Consider the following 19805-nt stretch of genomic DNA (forward strand, 5'->3'; position numbering starts at 1 on the left):
GTTTTTGCTAGCTGCCTAGCCCAGCTCAACAACACGGTGCCCTCTGAAGTGCTAGTACCATGAACTGGCACAGACTGGGTCTGCTGGAGTAAGCTTTAGGGTCTAGGTGTTATAAGTTTCAGGGAATACTTAGACTACAAACCAAGAAAGGCAAATAAGGGATGGGAAAGAGATTAGGCAAAAATCAAGAGGTTGCTTTAGTTGATGCTTGGTGCGTCAGGTCCATAGATGTCCCCGTGGTGGTGTGGAGCTGGTGGAAGCCAGGTGTGGCTTCTACCCTAAACTACCCTAAACCTAAAATGTCTCAGAGGTAATTTTTTTTTTTCCCGACCCCAAACTGTGTATTAAAATGCATGCATGTCTTCTTTTTTCTTCCTTTTTTTAATAGGTTACATTCCCTTTGGAACACCCATCGTAAGTATTTCAACACGTCTCCCCGCCTTGTGTGCGAGTACCAAGAAATGCAATTTTTCACACCAAATTCCACCTTACCTCCTCACGACACCATCACACAGGGTTCCCGCTTTTCCCATCGCACGTTAGCAAGGGGTTCGTCCTGCAAAGCCTGCCCTACGGATGCTGTGCTCAAGGGTATTAATCTATTTAACATCGTTTGCCCAGCCCCCTGCAATGTCTTCAGCTTTATCTTTTCCTTCTGGAAAGGGAGGACCAAGATGAGCTCATTGCCTGCAAAATGCAACTTCTGCAACTCTCAGATTTCATCTTTGGACACTTTTTTTTTTTTTCCCCCCATTTGCATGTTTTACAAGTCGCTTCCCAAACGTGACGAGCTGCAGCACGGCGAGGCCGGTGTCGTGCGCTCTTGTCTTGATTAATTAAAACGGGGAGTGCTTTCCGTGGGGTTATTGCTAAGGGCGTTTTTAGTTTGTACTTACTATTGTGAAATGTGTAAGTGTTTGAGTGCTCTCGACAGCAAAAGCCAGAAGGGAGATAATTCTGCCTGTCTTCCTAATGCTGAAACCTCAGCACGTCTTCAGGAACAGGAACGATTAATCAACCCCATTTTACGAATGGGGAAACTGAAGCATGCGGTTTTGCCCCGAATCACCCAAAGTCGGTGCCAGAAGGTAGACGGCCCTCCTAGCCACCAGCTCCTGGCTCAGCTTATTAGATCACGCATATTAAAATGGTTAAAGGGGGAAAATCTGCTAAATTTAATCTTCCTAAACCCAGTGGACTGTGGTGAAGTACTCGCTTAAAGGTAATGACCCTCTCCCAGGCGGTGATAGCGGGGTTGCTAACACCTAAAAGCAGAAATCATCGCGGCTGTTACTATTTGTTGTTGTGCTTAAGGGTTTGGTGGTAACTTTGTATGGGGCATTTTAAAAGAAAAGGTTAAACAAAAATGAGTTAACGATCAAATTGACAATGAAATCGGCCCAAATCCAGAGCTGTCAGAGGAGCCGAGAGCTGTCAGATGAGCCCAATTTCACTAGCTGTAAAGGATAAACTGGAACCTCTTGTCATTTTAAAAAAAAAAAAAAAAAAAACCCAAACGTTTCAAATGTTAAAATTAAAATGTAACATTTATGCCAATCGATCTGTGAAATTTAGTGACAAAATTGGCAGCCTGCTCTAGCATAAAAACAGTTTGAGTCTTGCATTTCACATAGGGGGATGGGATTTCCTCAAGAGAGACTTAATGTGCCTGCGGTGGGCTCTGGCTGAGCGAGCGTGGCTGTCCTCGCCCGCAAAGCCGTGCCGGCGTGCCGTTGCACCCGCGCTAATTCTCCCGGTGTTTGGGGGTCAGTTAAACGCCCCGCATAGATTCCGGCAGAGACGTGATCAGATTATGTATTAACAGGTTTGCCGCCTATCAGTCAATACATGATGCTGCCTATATACGTGATTTTTTTCCCCCCCTATAGCTAATGCAAAATAATTCAGTATGGTTTAGCTCACTGTGAAAGAGATTAAGGTCTTGCTGAAAATAATTGTTTCTCTTCTGGCCAAAGCAGCTACTCCCCTGACACAAGCAAATCCTGTGGCTGTTTGTTCTTTCCCCGAGTTGCAACCATTTGCTTTTCTTTTTAGCCTCCGTCTGTCCTCTCCGCACTCAGGTTTATGGTTTGACCCCAGAATCGGTTGCAGTGGCAGAGTGGGAACAGGATGGAGTATATGTAAGTGTAGGGAGAGTTTGTATCTGCCCAGCCAGATTTCAGCCCAGGAGAGAGCAAATCCAGCCACTCACATTGTCTCTCGTTGCTGTAGGGTGGGATGAGCAAGGCAGCTGCAGGGCTGTAGCCTTTTACCCTGGGTTTGTGTTTCATCCCAGGGATGAAAGGCTCCAAGGAGGAAGATTGATCTGCGTTGAGGAAATCCAGCTTGAGGCTCGGGCAGTGCGGATGGAGCAAAAGCCATGCTGCTGTTCCCAGCTGCCACCCACAGCTTTAAGCACCTTATTTTCCCCAGCCGTTTAAAAATGGGGGGGTCCTGTTGAGGTTTCGAAGGGCACAGAGAAGACCCGGGTGTAATACGGGGTCGCAGATGACTCGCGCTAACACACGAGGCAGGACTTGGGGCTTGCAAGAGGAAAGCTCGTAACGCCAACGCGCCGCGAGGCTGCTCAGAGCTGACAGATGTCCGAGCGGCAGCTTGAGCCCTGGCTTTGGGGGCACGAAGGGCCGTTCACACCTGATAGGCAATTAAATTTTGTAGCTGGTACTCTTCTAGTATTTAGAAGCTTTTTTTTTTTTTATTTTGTTTTCCTTCTTAGTTATTTTTTTCCCCTGACAGTAATTAAAAGTGAAACTGTACATTTCTTGACAGACTCTTGCACATATGGAGAGTTTGCATTTAAACGTGCCTCTTTCAGTCATACAGATTTTGGGTGCTCTTTTTTATTTATTTATTTTCCTCTTTTATTTTTCTCGGCCCTCAGCTTCAGCTGACAGTGTAAGTAGCTGCCTGCAATCTTCCCTCTCCTCCGGAGCCTCATTAGCCCGCTGGCTTCAGGGGCGTAAGTCGGTCCTGGGGTGAGGAGGTTCATCGCCTGTTGAATTCGTTTGGCTAAGACCGGCAACGGCGTAATTAATGACGAGATCCACATATTGAATGGAAGCGGTAAATTAGTGTAACTTGCACAGATTGGCGCTCGGCCAGCGTACAAAGTAGCTGTAACTTCACGAAAGGCTGTAGGAGGAAAGGAGGAGGAGGAGAAAGGAAAGAAGATGTAAATCAAATCAGGCCTCCCAACCCTATTACCCTTTTGTTTGTTGTTATTTCTCTCTTACGTCCTTAAGCGTAGAAGTTGCCTCCTCTTCAACTGATGCTGCTGCAGATGTGCAGAGATGGCTTTAGCTTATCCCTCCTTGTGGCAGGCTCGCTGTGCTCTAACAGGGGAGTTTTCTTTCTTCTCGGCTTCTCTGGGGAGAAACTGAAAGAAAAATGGTGCAGAAGATGGTCTGAGCGTGGGAATGAACTCGCAGCCTTCTTTCCCAGATGCCTCAAAGACGTTGCAGTTCACAAGTGCCCTGAAAGTAAATGTATTTGGAATTAAAAGGAGTTGTTCAGTCTTTATACTCTTAACAAAGGTGCAAGTGTGATTTTGCGACAAGAAGCCTGTCTTCTTCAGAAACTGTCAGACATTTAAGGTGCAGGACAGGAGAAAAGGACAGTGATGTTAGGAAGTATCTCATCTTACCTGTTTCTTACCCAAGAACTCATCTTCTTGTCTGTGTTTGTTGGGTTTATTGTTGAGAGTCCTCTTGCTTTGCATCCCTTTCCTCTTCTTCAACTTCTTACCCTTTAAGAGGAAAGGTTGCCATAAAACAAGGTAGGAAGGAGTCTGGCAGTGCTGCGCTTAGTGTAAGAGATGAGGCCTTTAAAGAATGGCGGAGGGCATGCCTGTGAGGTGTACCGAGACGTCCCAGGGATGCTCTCAGGGCTGTATAGGCAACATACACGTGTGTGGCCTTGGGTGCTGCGGTGGGTGACCTTGCAAAGCTTGTGGCATCTCGTGTTGTGCAGGCAGCACCTGGCCAGATGTGCTGGGACGGGCTGCCGTAAGCCTCTGGGAGGTGGCGATCCTCAGCCTGAGCTCCTAACCCAAGCAGGAGTTTCCGCAGCTCGGAGTATGAGACATCAACAATTCTCTTATATCAAAATTCAGGCTCCTAAACAGGAGCACATGTGCTTCCAGGTGGCACTCCTGTCTTCAGATGTTCAAATCAGATTTCTTTCTTGTGCTTGAAACAGCGAATGTTCCAAAGGAAAATAAGAACCCCCCGAACAGTAACAACTTTGAACTCACAATCATGCAATGGTTGTGTTATCCTCCAGAAATACCTGGATTAAAGAAATTATTATATTTTAATGGACTAATCTTTGGACAGTATCTGCTGCCAGACTCTTTTCAAGGTGTGTTGCAAGCAACAATGAGAGATGCAAAGCTTTCACGGGCAGCTACGTTACCCAGTTTCACCACCAGAAAACTGAGAGACGATAGGCTGAAGGGAACTTCCATAACTATAGGACCCGAGGGGATGGCAGGGAGATGTGCCAGGGGAGGGTTAGGCTGGGCATTAGGAGAAGGTCCTTCCCCCAGAGGGTGGTGGAGCCCTGGCACAGGCTCCCCAGGGAGGCATCACGGCACCAGCCTGGCCATATTCCAGAAGCACTTGGACAAGGCCCTCAGAGACACGGTGTGAATTTGGGGTGTCCTGTGCAGGGACGGGAGCTGGGCTCGGTGGTCCTTGAGGTCCCTTCCAGCTCAGGGCATTCTGTGATTCTATAATGAAATAAAGCCATAAATAAAGACAATTTATTCAAGTCATTAGAAATGGGCTTGCTGTTTGCATGCCTAGAATAGTGCAGAGAGCAAACCAGAAATGCATTTGCTAATGAGAAAAATCTCTTCTCTTGCAGGTTGTTGGTCTTCTTTTGCCCAACCAGACGCTGGCATCCACTGTGTTTTGGCAGGTAACACCCGTCCAAATGGGTGGAGAATGATGGAAAGGGAACAAGCGGTTGACTTGTGTCTAGAGGACAAACTGATGCACATGGCTTCTCTGCGCTGGCAGTGCTTTAGTTAATGGGGAGACGACGTGGCTGGGTATAATTAGGGAAAGGTTTGGTAGGTCAAGAAGGGGCTATGAGCAAACTGTTGGGTCCACTTTCCAGCGCCTGGCTATTTATGCCATTGCAAGGGAGATGCAAAACAGCCCAGGATCTCAAAATCAGCGTTTTGGACCCATTTTGTATAGGTGTAAATGACTGCACAGTGTGTACTTCCATGAAAATGCAGGTCCTTAAGCTCACACATCTGCTGTTTTGAAGACACCTTGTCAAGTAGTTGGGATCTTCCTTAGTGAATTCCCATTGGAAGTGCCATGTGTGTGCAGGGCTGGGGGTGGGGAGGGGGCCGTGTCCAGGAATTTCGGGAATAGCTGTGCATTGCAAAGGTGAGAACCTCTGTGTTCAATGCTCTACAGGGGGTTTGGGTTAAAAACAAGTATGTGCGCGGGGAGGTGTTGGTGTTATTTCCCATTAAAATTCCGGGAATTAAGAGTAAGGGGAGGAGGCGTGCACGTGAATGAGTTTTATCCATAGTAAACACCTCACTTAAGTATAATTTCTGCACTAACTGAAATGCAAAAACAAGTTACTTTCAGACTTATTTTTAGTTGCGAATGTCTTTTTATTGTCTACAGTGTAAGTGATGATAGAGAATTATGCAGTTAAGAAATATCAAAGCAGAATGGGATCTGCCTAGTATGTTAGAAAGACAGCAGAACCGAGAATGTATTGGTACGTGCCAGTAACTTGTGGTTCGGTGTGTTTCGCTATAGGTTGTACCATGTGGCTTTACCTGCTGGGAGTGGGATAGTGGCTGGAGGCATCTAGACTCATTCGTATTTTTGAAGGCACCTTGCCTCACCTGTTTTTAGAGGTCTACAATGGAAAGAGTTGGCTTTTAGAAAAGTTACTCTTGTGTGAGTGAGGAGCGAGCCAGCCCGGGTAGCGGGCTTGGGCTGGGTGCCTTACCTGAGGCATGGCGTACAGGAGGAGCTCCTATTCCCACCATCACAGCATAGCTGGGAGAAACTTTTGGCTTTAAAAGGATGGAATAATCCTTTTAAAACTAGAAAGAAGATTTCAAACGCAGAATCAAACTGAGCCCACTCAAGGAGGAAGTCATAGCCAGCAAGTCCGGCAGTCGTAGCCTGCCTGAGCCGCTGGTGCTTGACGAGTGGTTCTTGAACTCTCCCCTCCACCGTGATGGGCACAGGGCTCACCCCTTTCTGAAAAATGCAAGTACAAGGAGTAGCAGCCTGGAGAGGCGTCACCCAAAAATCCCAAGAGGGTGTCACGCAGCCACCTGGGAAGATGATGGAGTCAAGAAAAGGGTAGTCGAAGTGGTGTCTTCAACCTAAGACGGCTTAAACCCTAGATTAAGGGCAATAGCTGAGCAGTATGCCTACATCTCTCTGGAAAGGAGATTTATTCAGGTAAATAGCATAGGATTTAGGGACTATGCAGATTACTGCATCAAGAAACACTGCGTCCTATAGGAACGGGCTTGTACAGTGAAGTACTTGTTGCTGATGCCCAAAATGTACGTGTCTCAGGTTAGCTCTAGCCTCGTCCTGTGGACCTGCTAATGTAGATATGAGCTGTGGGGGTTAAAAAAAAATCCCCACATCTGGAAAAGTGAGGCAAATTTCCGGCACATATTGGCAACCTGACTTTGTAGGGGCTTTTTAAAATTATTATTTAAAGAAAACAATAAAGCAAGGTTTGCTAGGTCAAACATTCCAGGGAAAGAGCTGGTCAGCAGGAAAAATGTGCTCCTGGGCCATGAACTCAGCAATGACTGGACTGGTCCCTGTGTTTTAGCACCTCGTTTCACTCTCCTCACCCTCACTTCATTCCTCCTCCTCCATCTTAGTTCTGGCCACAGCTGGAGAGGAGTCCAGTTCTGAACATGCTCTGAATGGGGAACGTAGTGTTTTGGAATGAAAACTGTAATTTTCTTTACATTACCAGCAGTTGCTTTGGGTAAAACCCCTTCAGGAGCATGGTGCTACTCAAACCCAGCTGCTGTCATGCTGCTTTGGTGACAAATCTGGCTCCAAAAAGTTGTGGATAGAAATACCAGTTCAGTGGCATCCGTATCCGTAAGATGGTACATCTGCTCATCTCCAGTTCCTCAGCTGAAGCCTTATATGACCCTCTGGTTGAGAACCACGGAGCTTAACAAGTGACTGATAAAACTGCTGCAGGGCTCACTGCTCCGTCTTACAGTATGGATTTGGTGCTGATGAAAATAAAGACCAAAGCGCACCAAGGTGTCGTTTGGAGGTGGATTTGGGGAGGAGGAGAGTTGCACGTCAAGCGTACAGGGAAGCAGAGCTGCCCTCTGGGCACTGGGTGCCTTGGGATTTCTGTCCCTCACTTTGAAGGGCACTAGATCAGATGCAAGGCATGCACGAGCCTTTGGAAAGAGGTGGCAAGTTGTGAACAGGTCCAAAGGGAGATGAGTTTACCCGCGGCGCTCCCGTGTTTATAGATTTTTCTTTTTTTTTTTTTTTTTGTGAAGTTATGTTTATGCCTGTCTCTTCTTGTTTCCTCTTTAGTGGTTGAATCAGAGCCACAATGCCTGCGTCAACTATGCAAACCGCAACGCGACAAAGGTGAGGAGACCCAACATATGTGGCGCGTGCAGCACGTTAGGTCTGTTTTGACACGGAAACATAAGTCTTGTCTCTTCGCTGTTAATAGAAACTCCGGAGTCGGCACTGCGATGAATTTATAGATTGGCCATTCTCCTGTGTAGGCTTCCATTTTAAACCTCAGCTGTAAATGGCAGGAGGATCTCAAAATCACTCGAGGCACATAAGTAACGCTCTGTGCCTTTGAGCTGAACCAGTGTATAGTTCTAACTGGTATGAAATGGTTTAAGTTAATATGTAAATGAGAACAAAGCAAAATGGTATCTGGGTTTTTGGATAGCAGAAGGCGGCTTCATGATCACGCTGCCACCTCCCGAGGACTTTATATGCGCTACCAGCAGCGGTCCCGGGAGGTGGTGGGGCTGTTCCTGCTCTCTTCCATCACTTTAGCCTTCATTTGTCCCATGTCGGGATGTGGGAAGCTCAAGATGGGAAGCTGAGCTGGAAACTATCCAGCTGATTGAAATAATGTTTCGAAGACAAGTACTTAATGTGGAGAGTTTGGGGTTCATCACTAGTGTATAAGAATGCTAATTTTGTACCATTTGCTGAATTTCATTCACATACTTCCTTTAAGCTGCTATTATTATAATTTTCTGATGCCAATTAATTTTCCATCCCCTTTAACCTTGCTCATGAGGCTACAATTTTCCTTGCTTTTGCCGCTGCTAGATGACAGACCATGTGTCACAGAACAATATGACAAAATTAAACCTGTCTCTGGTTTAAAACAAAACAAACAAAAAAGCTTGGTTGCATTTTAATAACCAGCAGTTTATTTATTGAAAATATGTTTTGTTTTTCTTTCCAAAGCCTTCTCCGACATCCAAGTTCATCCAGGGCTACTTGGGAGCTGTCATAAGTGCTGTCTCAATAGCAGTGGGTAACGCTTTATATCTATATATTTCACTACTAAGTAACTGCTCCCTTACAGTAGTACTGCAGTGCTTTTGAGATGTTTGTTTGAATTGCCAAGCATGTTTTTCTCTTAATTGACAGAATTCAGTCTGCATAACCAAAAATTGTTTTAACCATGAGGTGTCTCTGTCCATGCATGCCCAAACTTTCCAGCAGGAGACTTGTATTGCTGGTGGCTTCCAGCACGTCCCGCACCGTGGCTTTGCTGCTGGCTGAACTCAGACTATCCACGCGTGCATTAACTCGTGGTGAATTAGCCTAGTCCAAGTTAAAAGAGTGACTCTGCGGCTGCAGAGCGACAGTGTGACAGCTGACGTGCCGAGCAGAGGCAGGCTTTTGGAGATACTCTCCTGGTGGGTCAGCACATTGAATTGAAAGAACCCCAGTCCTTGAAATCATATCTTTCACCTGTGGACAGCTATCGAGCTGAAAACAGTATTCAAGTCATGTCTGAAGCAATCTGTAAGAGAGGAGCTTTTAATGTTGCTAAACTCGTGGTCTCGTGGTGCAGTCATCAGGCTTTTAATACTTGGATTCCCCAGATGCACAAGTTGACATCCTTAGCAGGGTCAGCCAATTCCCGAGGAGGCAGGTACATTTTTCAGAAGCAACTTACAGAAGTTATTTCCTATGTTGGATTTTCAAATAAGCTTCTGAAACGTATAGTTGTACCCTTTCTGCTGGAACATTAAAGATCCCACAGCAGCTGTATTTTTTTTCCGCTGGCCAAGACTTTTCTTCCTTTTTCTCAAGCCACAGCCATCCTTTTCCAGGCATTTTTTTCTGCAAACAGACTGTGCCAATGGAGGAGGTCAGCACCAAGCCGTTTATAACCAGGTTCCCCAATTCACCTTCAGGGAGAATGCTGCATTGGCCTGTTTAGATTTCTTTACAAGGTAAAAATGTTTGTCTGGAGCAGGCTGTGGATTGTTAGGAGAACTATGGAGGCAGGAGCTGCTGGCTGGGAACTGGCAGTGAGAGGTTTGGCACATCGTGTCCATAGTGGGCAGCAGAAGGTCTGCACAAAGCCTATCTTTGTGTTCTCCTGCAGCTGCCAGACAGCTTTGCACCAGAGGTAGCAAAGGGCATAGAGGTGGTGAAGTGCCTTGTAGTTTTGAGTGGAAACTGTCCATTTTATTGGATACGCTTCTGCTTGATAGTATTCCGCGTTGCTGGCTTGGCTTGCTCGCCGGTTGCCGTCCTGCTCCCCTGTGTCACCTGTATTACCCCTTCACTGCAGAATTAACCCGGACTGTGCACACAGAGCAGCCTTGCGCTGGTGTGAGCTCCCACGCTTCATAACCCCGCGAAGATGTGTCACACCAGCTCCACGCTTTTGCGGCTGAAGTACAATCTGAGTCCCCGTCCCACCAACCTCAGCACTTCAGTTAGCAGCCGTTCTCTGTCCACTGTTTCCTGGTGTAGCATAGGAGAGCTTGACTGAACTCCTCCGTCTTTAGTTCAGATTTTTTTCCACCCTGTGAATTAGTAAAACAAAGCTCTCCAGCTTGTTGTGCTGCTGCCGCTCACCTGCCTTCCAACCCCCAGCGCAGCTGCAGCGGAGGGATGACGACTGGTTCCACGCTGTTGGCATTAATGCTCCTCTCCATTTTGGCAACAGGGGCAGATAGAGGGCAGGAGACACGGAGAAGTGATGTTGGCAGAGTTTTGTCACCCCGAGAAGCTGACAGGCTTTGGTAAGGAAACCACCTGGACGGCGAGCGGAGATGTCCATCTTGGGACAGCTGATGCAGGTCTTCAAAATCTCTGGTTCCTCCTAGGCTGACTCCAAAGGAGCTGAAGCAGAAAGATAGGTTCAGAGTGCAGAAGTGACCATCAGTGATGCTGTGAGGAGCGCTCGTTCTCGGAAGCAGTGTGAAAAGCTACACCAAGACTTGTAGACAAATAACAGCAAACCAGCAGTGGCCTGCTGTTACCGCAGGGTGGTCGTCACTGCTGGTGGCGCGTGGGTGGCTCGTCAGTCTGCTGATGGTAGATCAGCTCTTCGTTCCACGGTTGTACCTGTGGTAGTTGTACTGTTTACTCCCTGGTGCTGAAGGAGCTCGTAGTCTGTACAGAGCAACAAGCTTTGAATAAAGGCAGAAACTGAAATGATGCTGGGATTTATCTGTCCATGTAACTTGTAGGTGCATCCCCAGCAGGTGCCCCAGTGCCTGGTTATCTTGCACACCTTAGCTGTCCATCATGGGAGAGCTTTAAAAGCACCGTAAGGAAAGATGATGCCACAATATTCTGTACTTACAGTGTTTCAAGCTTGTGCAAGAGGAAATCTTCCTTCAGTGGTACAGATGCCAAGGGGGTGTTTCTGCCTTCTTGTGTAAGTGCTACGATGGCCTCACCGGACTGGGCTTCTCTGGGGTGCCCTTAGCGTGTGCGAACAGTACCGTGAGCTCTGTAATAGCAGTGGTTTTGTAGCTCTGGTGCTCTGAGAGTCAGAATATTGTTACGGGGAGGCAGGAGCTTTCTGTCGATGTAGCTGGGAGAGCTGGGAAGGGCAGCAGCCTTCATGGATACTTTCTTCTTCCTGGTGCTGGAAGGAGGTCAGCTTCCAAAGTGAGGCATGCTGTGGCGCTTAGGGTGTGCAAAAACGGGATGAAGTCGCTGTATCCCGATGTCCCCGTGTAGACGAGCTGTTGGGGACGCTACCGATGTGTGTGTTACCGCAGACTAGCTGGTGTCCCGCTAAGCCGTAGCACTGCTTACTGCGTGCTCAACTCCTGATGCAGAGATGCCCAGAGAAAATCCTGCAGAGCTGGGAGTGATTTTTATATTGTAAATATCTGGATTAATAACCAGCATCTCCTCGAGAAGTTTTGCCTTTTTTTTTTTTTTAAATGATGATGACAAATAATAATATAGAAATAGCCCTGAGGTTCATTACGTTGGACTGTAAGGCCTCAGCCCTCATTAACTGATCTCTGCTGTCAGTTAGCAACAAATCACCTCCCAGTGTGAGCCTATTAGGACCAGATGACCTGAAAACAAGTGCCAGTGCCTCCAGTGGTCTGCTGAGACCCGGTATTAATTAAAGCGAGCCCCTTCCATGTTTGCAGTTGGCAAGCGACGTGGGGAGAAGGCTCATGAAATGACAGATCAGTTGACTTGTGATTGTGCTTCCCATCGTCTTCACCCTCTGTGTCTTTATCTAACAAGAGGGACAAACAAATTGCTTTCTCACGCGTACAGAAGAGCAGATTTTGGCTTTACGCTTCTTGCAATTAAACTAGAAGTCTTTGGAAATCTTTGCAAATAACCTGATCCTTTTCCCGTTTTAGAGAGAGGAATTGCTGGCAGAGAGAGGCGACGCTTCTCTCTCTTAGATCCAGCGCTACATCTGGGCCTCCTGGTTTGCAGCCCTTTGGGATGAGTGTTTGGAGGAATCAATATTCTGGTTTTCAATATTTCAATATTTTTTCCCCCAACATTCCTTCTTTTTTCCACCTACTCCCAGCTCAACACAATTCACAGCGTAGCTTCGGGCAAGGAAATCTATGCCAGATCCAGAATTTTATCTCTTCTCTTGTGCAGCGCTCAGGTGAAGCAATCACTTGAAGTAAGGCTACAAAGGCATCAGAAGGGATAATTTTAAGACTGAGCGTGGGAAAAGATCTCTTCCATCTCTAACTTCTTACGTGACACTTTTGCACCGTCTCTGCCACCGGGCACGTGCCGAGACCTGGGCTACCGGCTCCGCATGAGCGTGCGACTCCTCCAAGCTTTGCTTGTGGCAGACAATATGTTTAGAGGAGTCAGATTACCGTTAAGTAACCTAGATTTCTGTTTTTCCTTCTGTGATTGTAGTTTATTTTTATCACATCCCTCATACACCAGCCTCCTTCCTCCCTTTTCTTTTGACTGGTCTCGTTTTACTGCTATTCTGAACACTGAGCGGTAATTTTTGGGTTTTTTTTAACAATTGAGTGGATTCCTGTGATTAGCCCTTATTTTCTGATATCTGGCTGCTGTTCATGATGGTGGTGTATGAAGCGCAATTAATACCAGCTGGTTTTCCTAAGCATGGCAAACAAAGGCAGAGAGTAGTAAAAAGACTTGAGAAAGACCAAGCATATTTTAAATGTTCCCCCCCCCCCCCCCCAATATTCTAGTGCCAAGAGCTACACTGATCAGAGGGCTTGTAATTACACAGAAACTCTTTCCAGCAGACACGCATACACGCGCACACTCTTGCTCTCTGCTAAGTTTGTCACAGAATCCCAGAGTGGCGGGGGTTGGAAGGGCCCTCTGGAGCTCACCCCGTCCCACCCCCTGCTGGAGCAGGCACCCCCAGAGCAGGGGCACAGGGCCGCGTCCAGGCGGGGGGTGAATGTCTCCAGGGAAGGGACCCCACAGCCTCTCTGGGCAGCCTGTGCCCCTGCTCTGGCACCCGCACAGGGAAGGGGTTTGTCCTCACGTTCAGGTGGAACTTCCCGTGTTCCAGCTTGTGCCCGTGGCCCCTTGGCCTGGCGTTGGGCACCGCTGAAAAGAGCCCGGCCCCGTCCTCCTGACACCCACCCTTCAGATATTTATAGGCATTGATGAGATCCCCCCTCAGCCTTCTCTTCTCCAGGCTGAACAGACCCAGGTCTCTCAGCCTTTCCTCACAAGGGAGATGCTCCAGCCCCTGGGCATCTCCGTAGCTCTCCCCTGGACTCTCTCCAGTAGTTCCCTGTCCTTCTTGAACTGGGGGCCACATTTTTAAAAGGTTAAAAAAGCTGTGTAATCAAAGCCAATTTTATTGTTATTAACCATTTTATATGTATTTTATATGTTAGTTTTTTAGTGTCAGACCCAAACTCGATTCATGACTGTATTGCTGATCACTTTTGCATCTGATTTGGCCCTTCAGTACTATGGCCTTAGACTATAAATTAGGTCTGAACCCCGAAGTGATTCTTATGGCTGCAATTAAGTGCCTGCAAATGAAACCAGATCCAGACAAGGGCTGTGAGCAGACGCTCCCTGGTTTCCGGGTGATCACTGGTGCTGTGTCCAGTAGACTGGAGACCGGTGGTGTTAGCAAGGGTTGCCTCACCTGGAGCCTGTGGTGTTGAGTCTTCGGGTTTCTCCGTACGTCCTCCTTGAAGCATTTCACGGCAGTGGTGTTATTGCCGTTGGTTTCCATAGTCCTCAGATCAGAGCTTTAAATGTCAGGTTTTTCGTTTCCACAACCACGGCTTCAGGTTCTGCCAAGACTGGCTCCGCATCTTGCTCCTTGTGATGCTGAAGACCCCATGCAGACTCTCCAAAGTGTTTCTTTCTTCTGCCAGTATCATTTGGCCATGTATCCGACGTCTCCCAGTAAGCAGAGTGTTCTTGCTCAGCTTGGTGCCCAGGTCATTAGCTTGTCATCCATCTGTTGTCCACTCCATGTACCCTGGAGGTGCCACGGACCTTGGAACTGCTAGCATGGCCCTCCCCTGTTGACGGGATGGGCTCTAATTAGACTGCAGCAAGCCTGCCAGGCATACAGAGCGTGTTTTACATATATAGGTGTATGTAACTTAACCAGGGAGTGTCTATCATGACTGCCTAGGCACGATGGCGCTGAGCTTCCCCCTTGCGATAAGGCTCTGATTCTCCCCTGATGAAAGGGGAAGCAAAAACACGTGTGTGAGACCAGGCGTCTCTTAATCACAGAATCAGTAAGGTTGGAAAAGACATCTTAGGATCATCAAGGCCAGCTGCCAACCCAACAAGTGATGGGACACTAGGGTTTTCCCCAATTAACAAAGGAGCCAGGCTCCCTCCCTCCCCTTTCAAATATACCGGGGTTTGTAACTTCTCAGAAGGTTTTTATTAAGTGCAAGTTTGGGATTTGTGGTCTTCTCAGTACAGAGGCAAATAAATACGTTGTTCTCACTTAGCAACCTGAGCTAAATTCTGACAAAAGTAGGTGTTTTGTCGTCTTTCGTATAAAAGATAGAGATGCAATGTCATGTAACCATGACTGCCAGCCAGGCTGTGTATTTTGTAGTGATCCATACACTTAGAACGTACCTGCCCAGGATTGGAACACTTCCTTTTGGCTTACCTTACCGGGTAACCTTGGGTTAAAAAAATCAGGCGATTAAAGCCATTAATAACTTTGGTGCTGTCAGCTACTGATGACTCACCTTGGAGTCACTGCTGGTCACAGTGTACGGGAGGGTGGTTAAAGCATCTCTTCACAGGCAGATCCACGTCTTTTCATTTTAGAAGTGCCTCCTTGCTTCCTGACTCTAAATCCTGACTCCAGACCAAGCCAGTGGAGGTAGGGAGCCAGTGCCAGTATGGATTAGTGACACCCCGGCTTACTGTATGGTGCGCACCTGGTGCTTTCACAAACTGTGAAAGTATATGGAGATAAACTTGAATATCTATAAAAACAAATTAGGCTAAAACTGGAGAGAAACAAGATGGTTTTAATGACCTAGTCTGGTTTGCTGAAGTATCCCATGATACTTTTATCCTTTGGAAAAATCAAGGGGAAAAAACACTCCTGCCAGTATAGGGTTTCGTATAAATCAGTTTTAGGACCCCTGACGCTCTTGCTCTTGGTTTGTGGGTTTGCACACGTTTTCATCCAGCAGACTGCTGCAGCAATTGGAGATGTTGCCTCCCTTCAGCTGCTTGTCACTCCTCTTGTCCCTGCAGCGGCTGTGCAGAAATGGAGCGTGCGAGTGCTTGTTGCCTTTGGGCGAAGAAAAAGGTGGCTTAGGTGAGTCTGTGGTTGTGACCAGCAGAGCCAAGGTGGAGGTTAGTCCCTCCAGCCGCTCCTGCCTACCTGCCCACTGAAGGCTGGTGCCTCCACGAGCTCACAACTGGGGTTCAAAGAAGCAGCCAGCAACAATCTGCTGAAGTTAAATGCACCTAGATCACTTGGACAGGAGCAAAGGGCAGAGCTCTCGCTATGGAGTAGTGTATGTGCTGCAGCTGCCTCCAGCACGCTGTATGGGAGCCCCTGCAGAACTTTGGGGCGCCCCGGGAGGTTGGGCTTTGCTCCCAGCTCTGTTGCACAGTTGGGAAACAGAGACAGAAGCTGTGTGACTTGGTGTCGGGACCGATGTAGGAAGCTCTTCAGAGCAGAAACTCAAACCTAGATGCTCCAGGACTCAAATTCCTGCTCTCGCAGCGGGAAATCACACCTCTCTGATGCAGGCGGCTTAGTAAGACATCCAGGGGCAGCTTTCTTCTGTACAGAAGTCTTGGTGGTATAATTTTCAAGAAAACAGAGCTTTTTGGGGACTCCTGTAGTTACTGTAGGGTTTCTGCAGAGCTTTTGAATTCTCGAGACACTGTAATTTGCCTTTGAGATTTTTGGTTGTATTCCCAGAGGGTTTGGAGATTATAATCCATGCCGGAATCTCAGCTGCAGTGGGAACCGGTCAGGCACAGATGTTACAGACGAATTATAATGCCTAAATTTTCTGTTTAGCTGTATCACAAACAAAAAAGTTGTGGAGGAGTCTCATCAGCAAAGCCCACTGTGGGTCTGAGAGATCAGATTAAAGCTCTGGACAAATGGACATTACAAAAATGATAGTTTTAAACAAGCTGGATTTGCCCCCCCCAAAAAAGTTAGCATTTTGCAAAATCAAAATGTGCTTTGTCTTGAAAACATCCCTTAAAACCCAAGCCACTCTCACAATCACATAGGATTTCAGCAGAAAGATCTTATTTTTCCTCTCCTAAGGAAGCTGACAGGTGAAGACTGTTCAAGCCCAAGATTATCGCTGTAAAATAATATCAGCGTTGTGACGGTTGTGTCACAGCCGGCGTTGGCAATGCCTGCCCTTGCAGCCCTGGCTCCCACAGCTCTGCCAACCGTAGCGCTGATACCATTTATAGGGGATACGTTTGCTCCAAGAAGCAGGTTTCAAAATCTGCTCGGGGATGCTGGGGAGTGAGAATAATAAAAAGTTACATTTACAGCTCTGTCCTTTAAAATAAAGCCAGGCAATGCCTGAGGGTGTCTAACCAAGGCTAGAAGGAGAATCTGAGAACTTCAGACAAATTAGAGTTGGACCGGCTCATTACACTTAAAAAATTCAGGAGCAATAAAAAAAATAAGATCTAGATTTTTCTTTTCCCCCATGTTCAGGAAGGACAGGAGCTTGTTAGACCAAGTTCTCAGTCTCAATGTGTGCGACTCGGGGCAGGGAGAGCATCCTTGCACGCAGCGCTCTGGGGCAGCAACCCTGCTCCTTCCTGCGCCACCGGTGCCACCGACCATGGGTTGTTCTTCTTTCCCTGCTCCCATCGCACACTTAACTCGCGCGCGCGCACACACACACGCGCGCGCAATTTTTCACTCTCCTCTCTAGGTGGAGGCGCCCCTGTGGATTTTTCTAATCCCAGCTCCTTCTTCCTGATAATTGTTTGTGAGCCGTGTGGAGCGGCTGCATTGACAGCCTGTGAATTTGGTGTGATGCCCGTAATCAGCTTGTGAGACGGTGCGGGAGGCCACCCACTGCCCTCAGGACTATCCGCCACTTAGGGCGGTCAAGAAACATTTAAAAGCCGGAGGAAGTTGGTGCAAAGTAGGGCGAGGGATGGGGAGGGGATGGAGCATAGCTGGGCGCCTCCTTGGAGGTGAACCAGGAGACAGGAGCAGGAGGAGAATCACAGTGGGTTGGAGGAGCTGGTGATAAACTTCTGTTTGCTGCTTAAAGTTTTTAAATGAAGCCCGGCTCTAAAATCAGGATACCTGTGCTCAAAAGCTCCTATTCCTGCACCTCCTCTTCTCTAATGATTCACAGATACCAAGTCCAGATACCGGAATGCACCAGACGAGCGTGGTGTGATCACTCAGACCTGAAACCCAGGCCTGTGATTCCTCCACCAAGCCCGTAAATCGTTGGAGCTGTAGCAGGCATCTCCCAAAGGCACAACCTAGAGCCTTTGATGTAGTGGAGGCAAAGACGTGGTATGCTCTGGGGAGGCACTCGGTGCCCGTCACCCCGCCTCTGGGCTCGGGAGTAGACGGCAACCACCGGGTCCTCGCCACCTGCTGAACTCCTTGTGCTTCTCTGCAGCGTTTTCTCTCTCGTTTTACTGGTGTGTCCTTGTTTCCAGCAAATCTGTTCTCATCCGTGCCATTTCCTTCTGCCCCAGGTGTGGTGTCGCCTCTGTACATGACCCAGATGCATGGAAAACTCACCTTTGAAACAACCACCTCTTGTCTTGGGCGTGCCCCACCCCCCAAACCCTTTCTCCAAATCAACTTTCTCTTTTTATCAGCATTAATCCCCTCTTTTCCTGCTCATACCTTTCCTGCAATCTTGCTTCGTTCTTAAGGCTACACCACTGAAGCATCCACCTGTGGGGCTACTGCGGTCATCCCTTCTGCTGTCATCCTGCGTATGACTCAACTTTCCTCCTTTCCTTACTCTCGCCCCTCTCTGACTGCCTTCTCCACTTGGATTGTTACTGTTTTCCCTTCCCTTATACTCCTCCATTCTGTTCTCCTTGACTTGGTAAAGCTCCAGTTGGTAAACAGCCCAGTTTTCCATCTCTCTGCCTCCATCTTCACCTCTCAGCCCTAGTGAATGATTTTGTTCTTTCCTTCTCCTAATGCTCTTTTCTTCAGTTTGGCTGTATGGGACTCATCAGATCCAATTAGTGTTCTAATTCAGCAATCTGGTGAATCGAGGGCTGAAGGATGAGCTTCTTTGGAGCCAGTCCCTCCTACCAAGTTGATTTTCTAGGACTTAGAGCAAGCAGCTCCAACTCTAGTGGCCCATGTTGCCCCAAGGCTACTGGAACCTGGGAAAGCTGAATCCCTTAAACCAGTGGAGATCTCACCAACGTAGTTACTGACGTCTAGAGAGCGTTGCAGTGATGTTTAGCTGGTGTCATCTACCAACTGATGGCTACCTTGCTGGCTGGACTCCTAATATTCCTTTATTTTATAAAAATTCCCTCTCACAGTTAAGTGAAATAACTTCTAGAACTGGTTTAAGAGGTGTAGAGTTAGACCTTTATCAAATGGCTCGGTCGTTGCCAACTTCAGTCATTCAAAAACCATCTCTCAGGCTTCAAAAACCTTAATAGTCATAAAGGAAAAAAAAAGGGCAGGATTTTAAAAAAATTGCTGTGCTTTTAAAATTTAGATCTTGGTGGACATGAAGTCGGAACTTTTTGAGACAAGAAGGAAAAGAAAAGGAAACAGAAATCTTGGTTTATTATTACACAGTCACTCTGCGACAGTGTCTGGTGCTGCGGCTTCAAGTACGGCGACACCGCAAACTCTGTCCTTCTGCTGAGATAACATTGTTGATGCTGAAAACAAAACCGGTAGCAAAATAAATAGCAGGAATTCTTGGTGTTTGGAGAAGAGGAAGGGCAGAGCGCTGCCGGAGGCATAGCAGAGCCCTGAGTACGGTTGCTCTCCCGCTGACAGCGTGCAACCCCGGTTTCGTGTTGCGGGGTGTTAGCAGCGGTCACGCTGTAATGTATCCCCCGTGCCCAGCTTCCCCCGGCTGTTGGGATGCTCTGTCAGCCAGACCGAGGAAGTGCTCTGGAGAAAGAAACCTCAGAAGAACAGGCAATTTGAAAAACCTCGATTTGTCCCCTAATCTGGGTCACAGCGCAGGAATATCCCAAACCAGTACTGCGCTGAAACCAGTACTGCAGTTGCATGCCCAGAGCTCCCAGCTGCAAGGAGGAATGCTTATCTTGCCTGAGTTGAGACATGACCAGTGTAGATATCTTCATCTGAGCTGCATCCCTGGACTCCTTCGATAGGCAGCAGGGATGAATGGGCACTGTTGGGGACATTTTGTGTGAGCACCTGTACATGCCTGTCTTGGGAGGAGAATAAAAACCCTTAAGAAGTCTCATTTCTCTGTGCTCGGCTGGAAAGGGAGCCTGTAAGACAAGAGGAAGCAGCCTCAAGCTGTGGCAGGGGAGGTTTAGGTTGGATATTAGGAAAAATTTCTTCACCGAGAGGGTTGTGAAGCATTGGAACAGGCTGCCCAGAGAGGTGGTGGAGTCACCATTCCTGGAGGTATTTAAAAGATGTGTAGATGTGGCACTTAGGGACATGGTTTAGTGGTGGACTTGGCAGTGTTAGGTTTGTGTTTGGACTTGATGAGCTTGAAGGTCTTTTCCAACCTAAATGATTCTACGATTCTATGATTCTACCACGTTTGGTGTGATGAATCCCACCTGACTCTCCATTACGTGTTTGTA

At 47.6% G+C, this 19805-nt stretch overlaps 1 protein-coding gene across 7 annotated transcripts in view; it reads left to right on the top strand.

Moving 5' to 3' along the window:
* The window catches only part of SFXN5 (sideroflexin 5), a 108615-nt gene that overhangs the window by 46263 nt on the left and 42547 nt on the right, over positions 1-19805 (top strand). For 6 of the 7 annotated variants that reach the window (XM_075092257.1, XM_075092262.1, XM_075092259.1 and 3 more), the window contains 4 exons: positions 389-414; positions 4888-4941; positions 7599-7655; positions 8508-8573. In XM_075092257.1, the coding sequence (XP_074948358.1) occupies positions 389-414; positions 4888-4941; positions 7599-7655; positions 8508-8573 (203 nt within the window). The remainder of the gene's footprint in view (positions 1-388; positions 415-4887; positions 4942-7598; positions 7656-8507; positions 8574-19805) is intronic. The other variant, XM_075092260.1, reaches the window with a different exon arrangement.

The sequence above is a fragment of the Phalacrocorax aristotelis genome, chromosome 4 (assembly GCF_949628215.1).
Source record: "Phalacrocorax aristotelis chromosome 4, bGulAri2.1, whole genome shotgun sequence".
In the NCBI taxonomy this organism is placed as follows: Eukaryota; Metazoa; Chordata; class Aves; order Suliformes; family Phalacrocoracidae; genus Phalacrocorax; species Phalacrocorax aristotelis.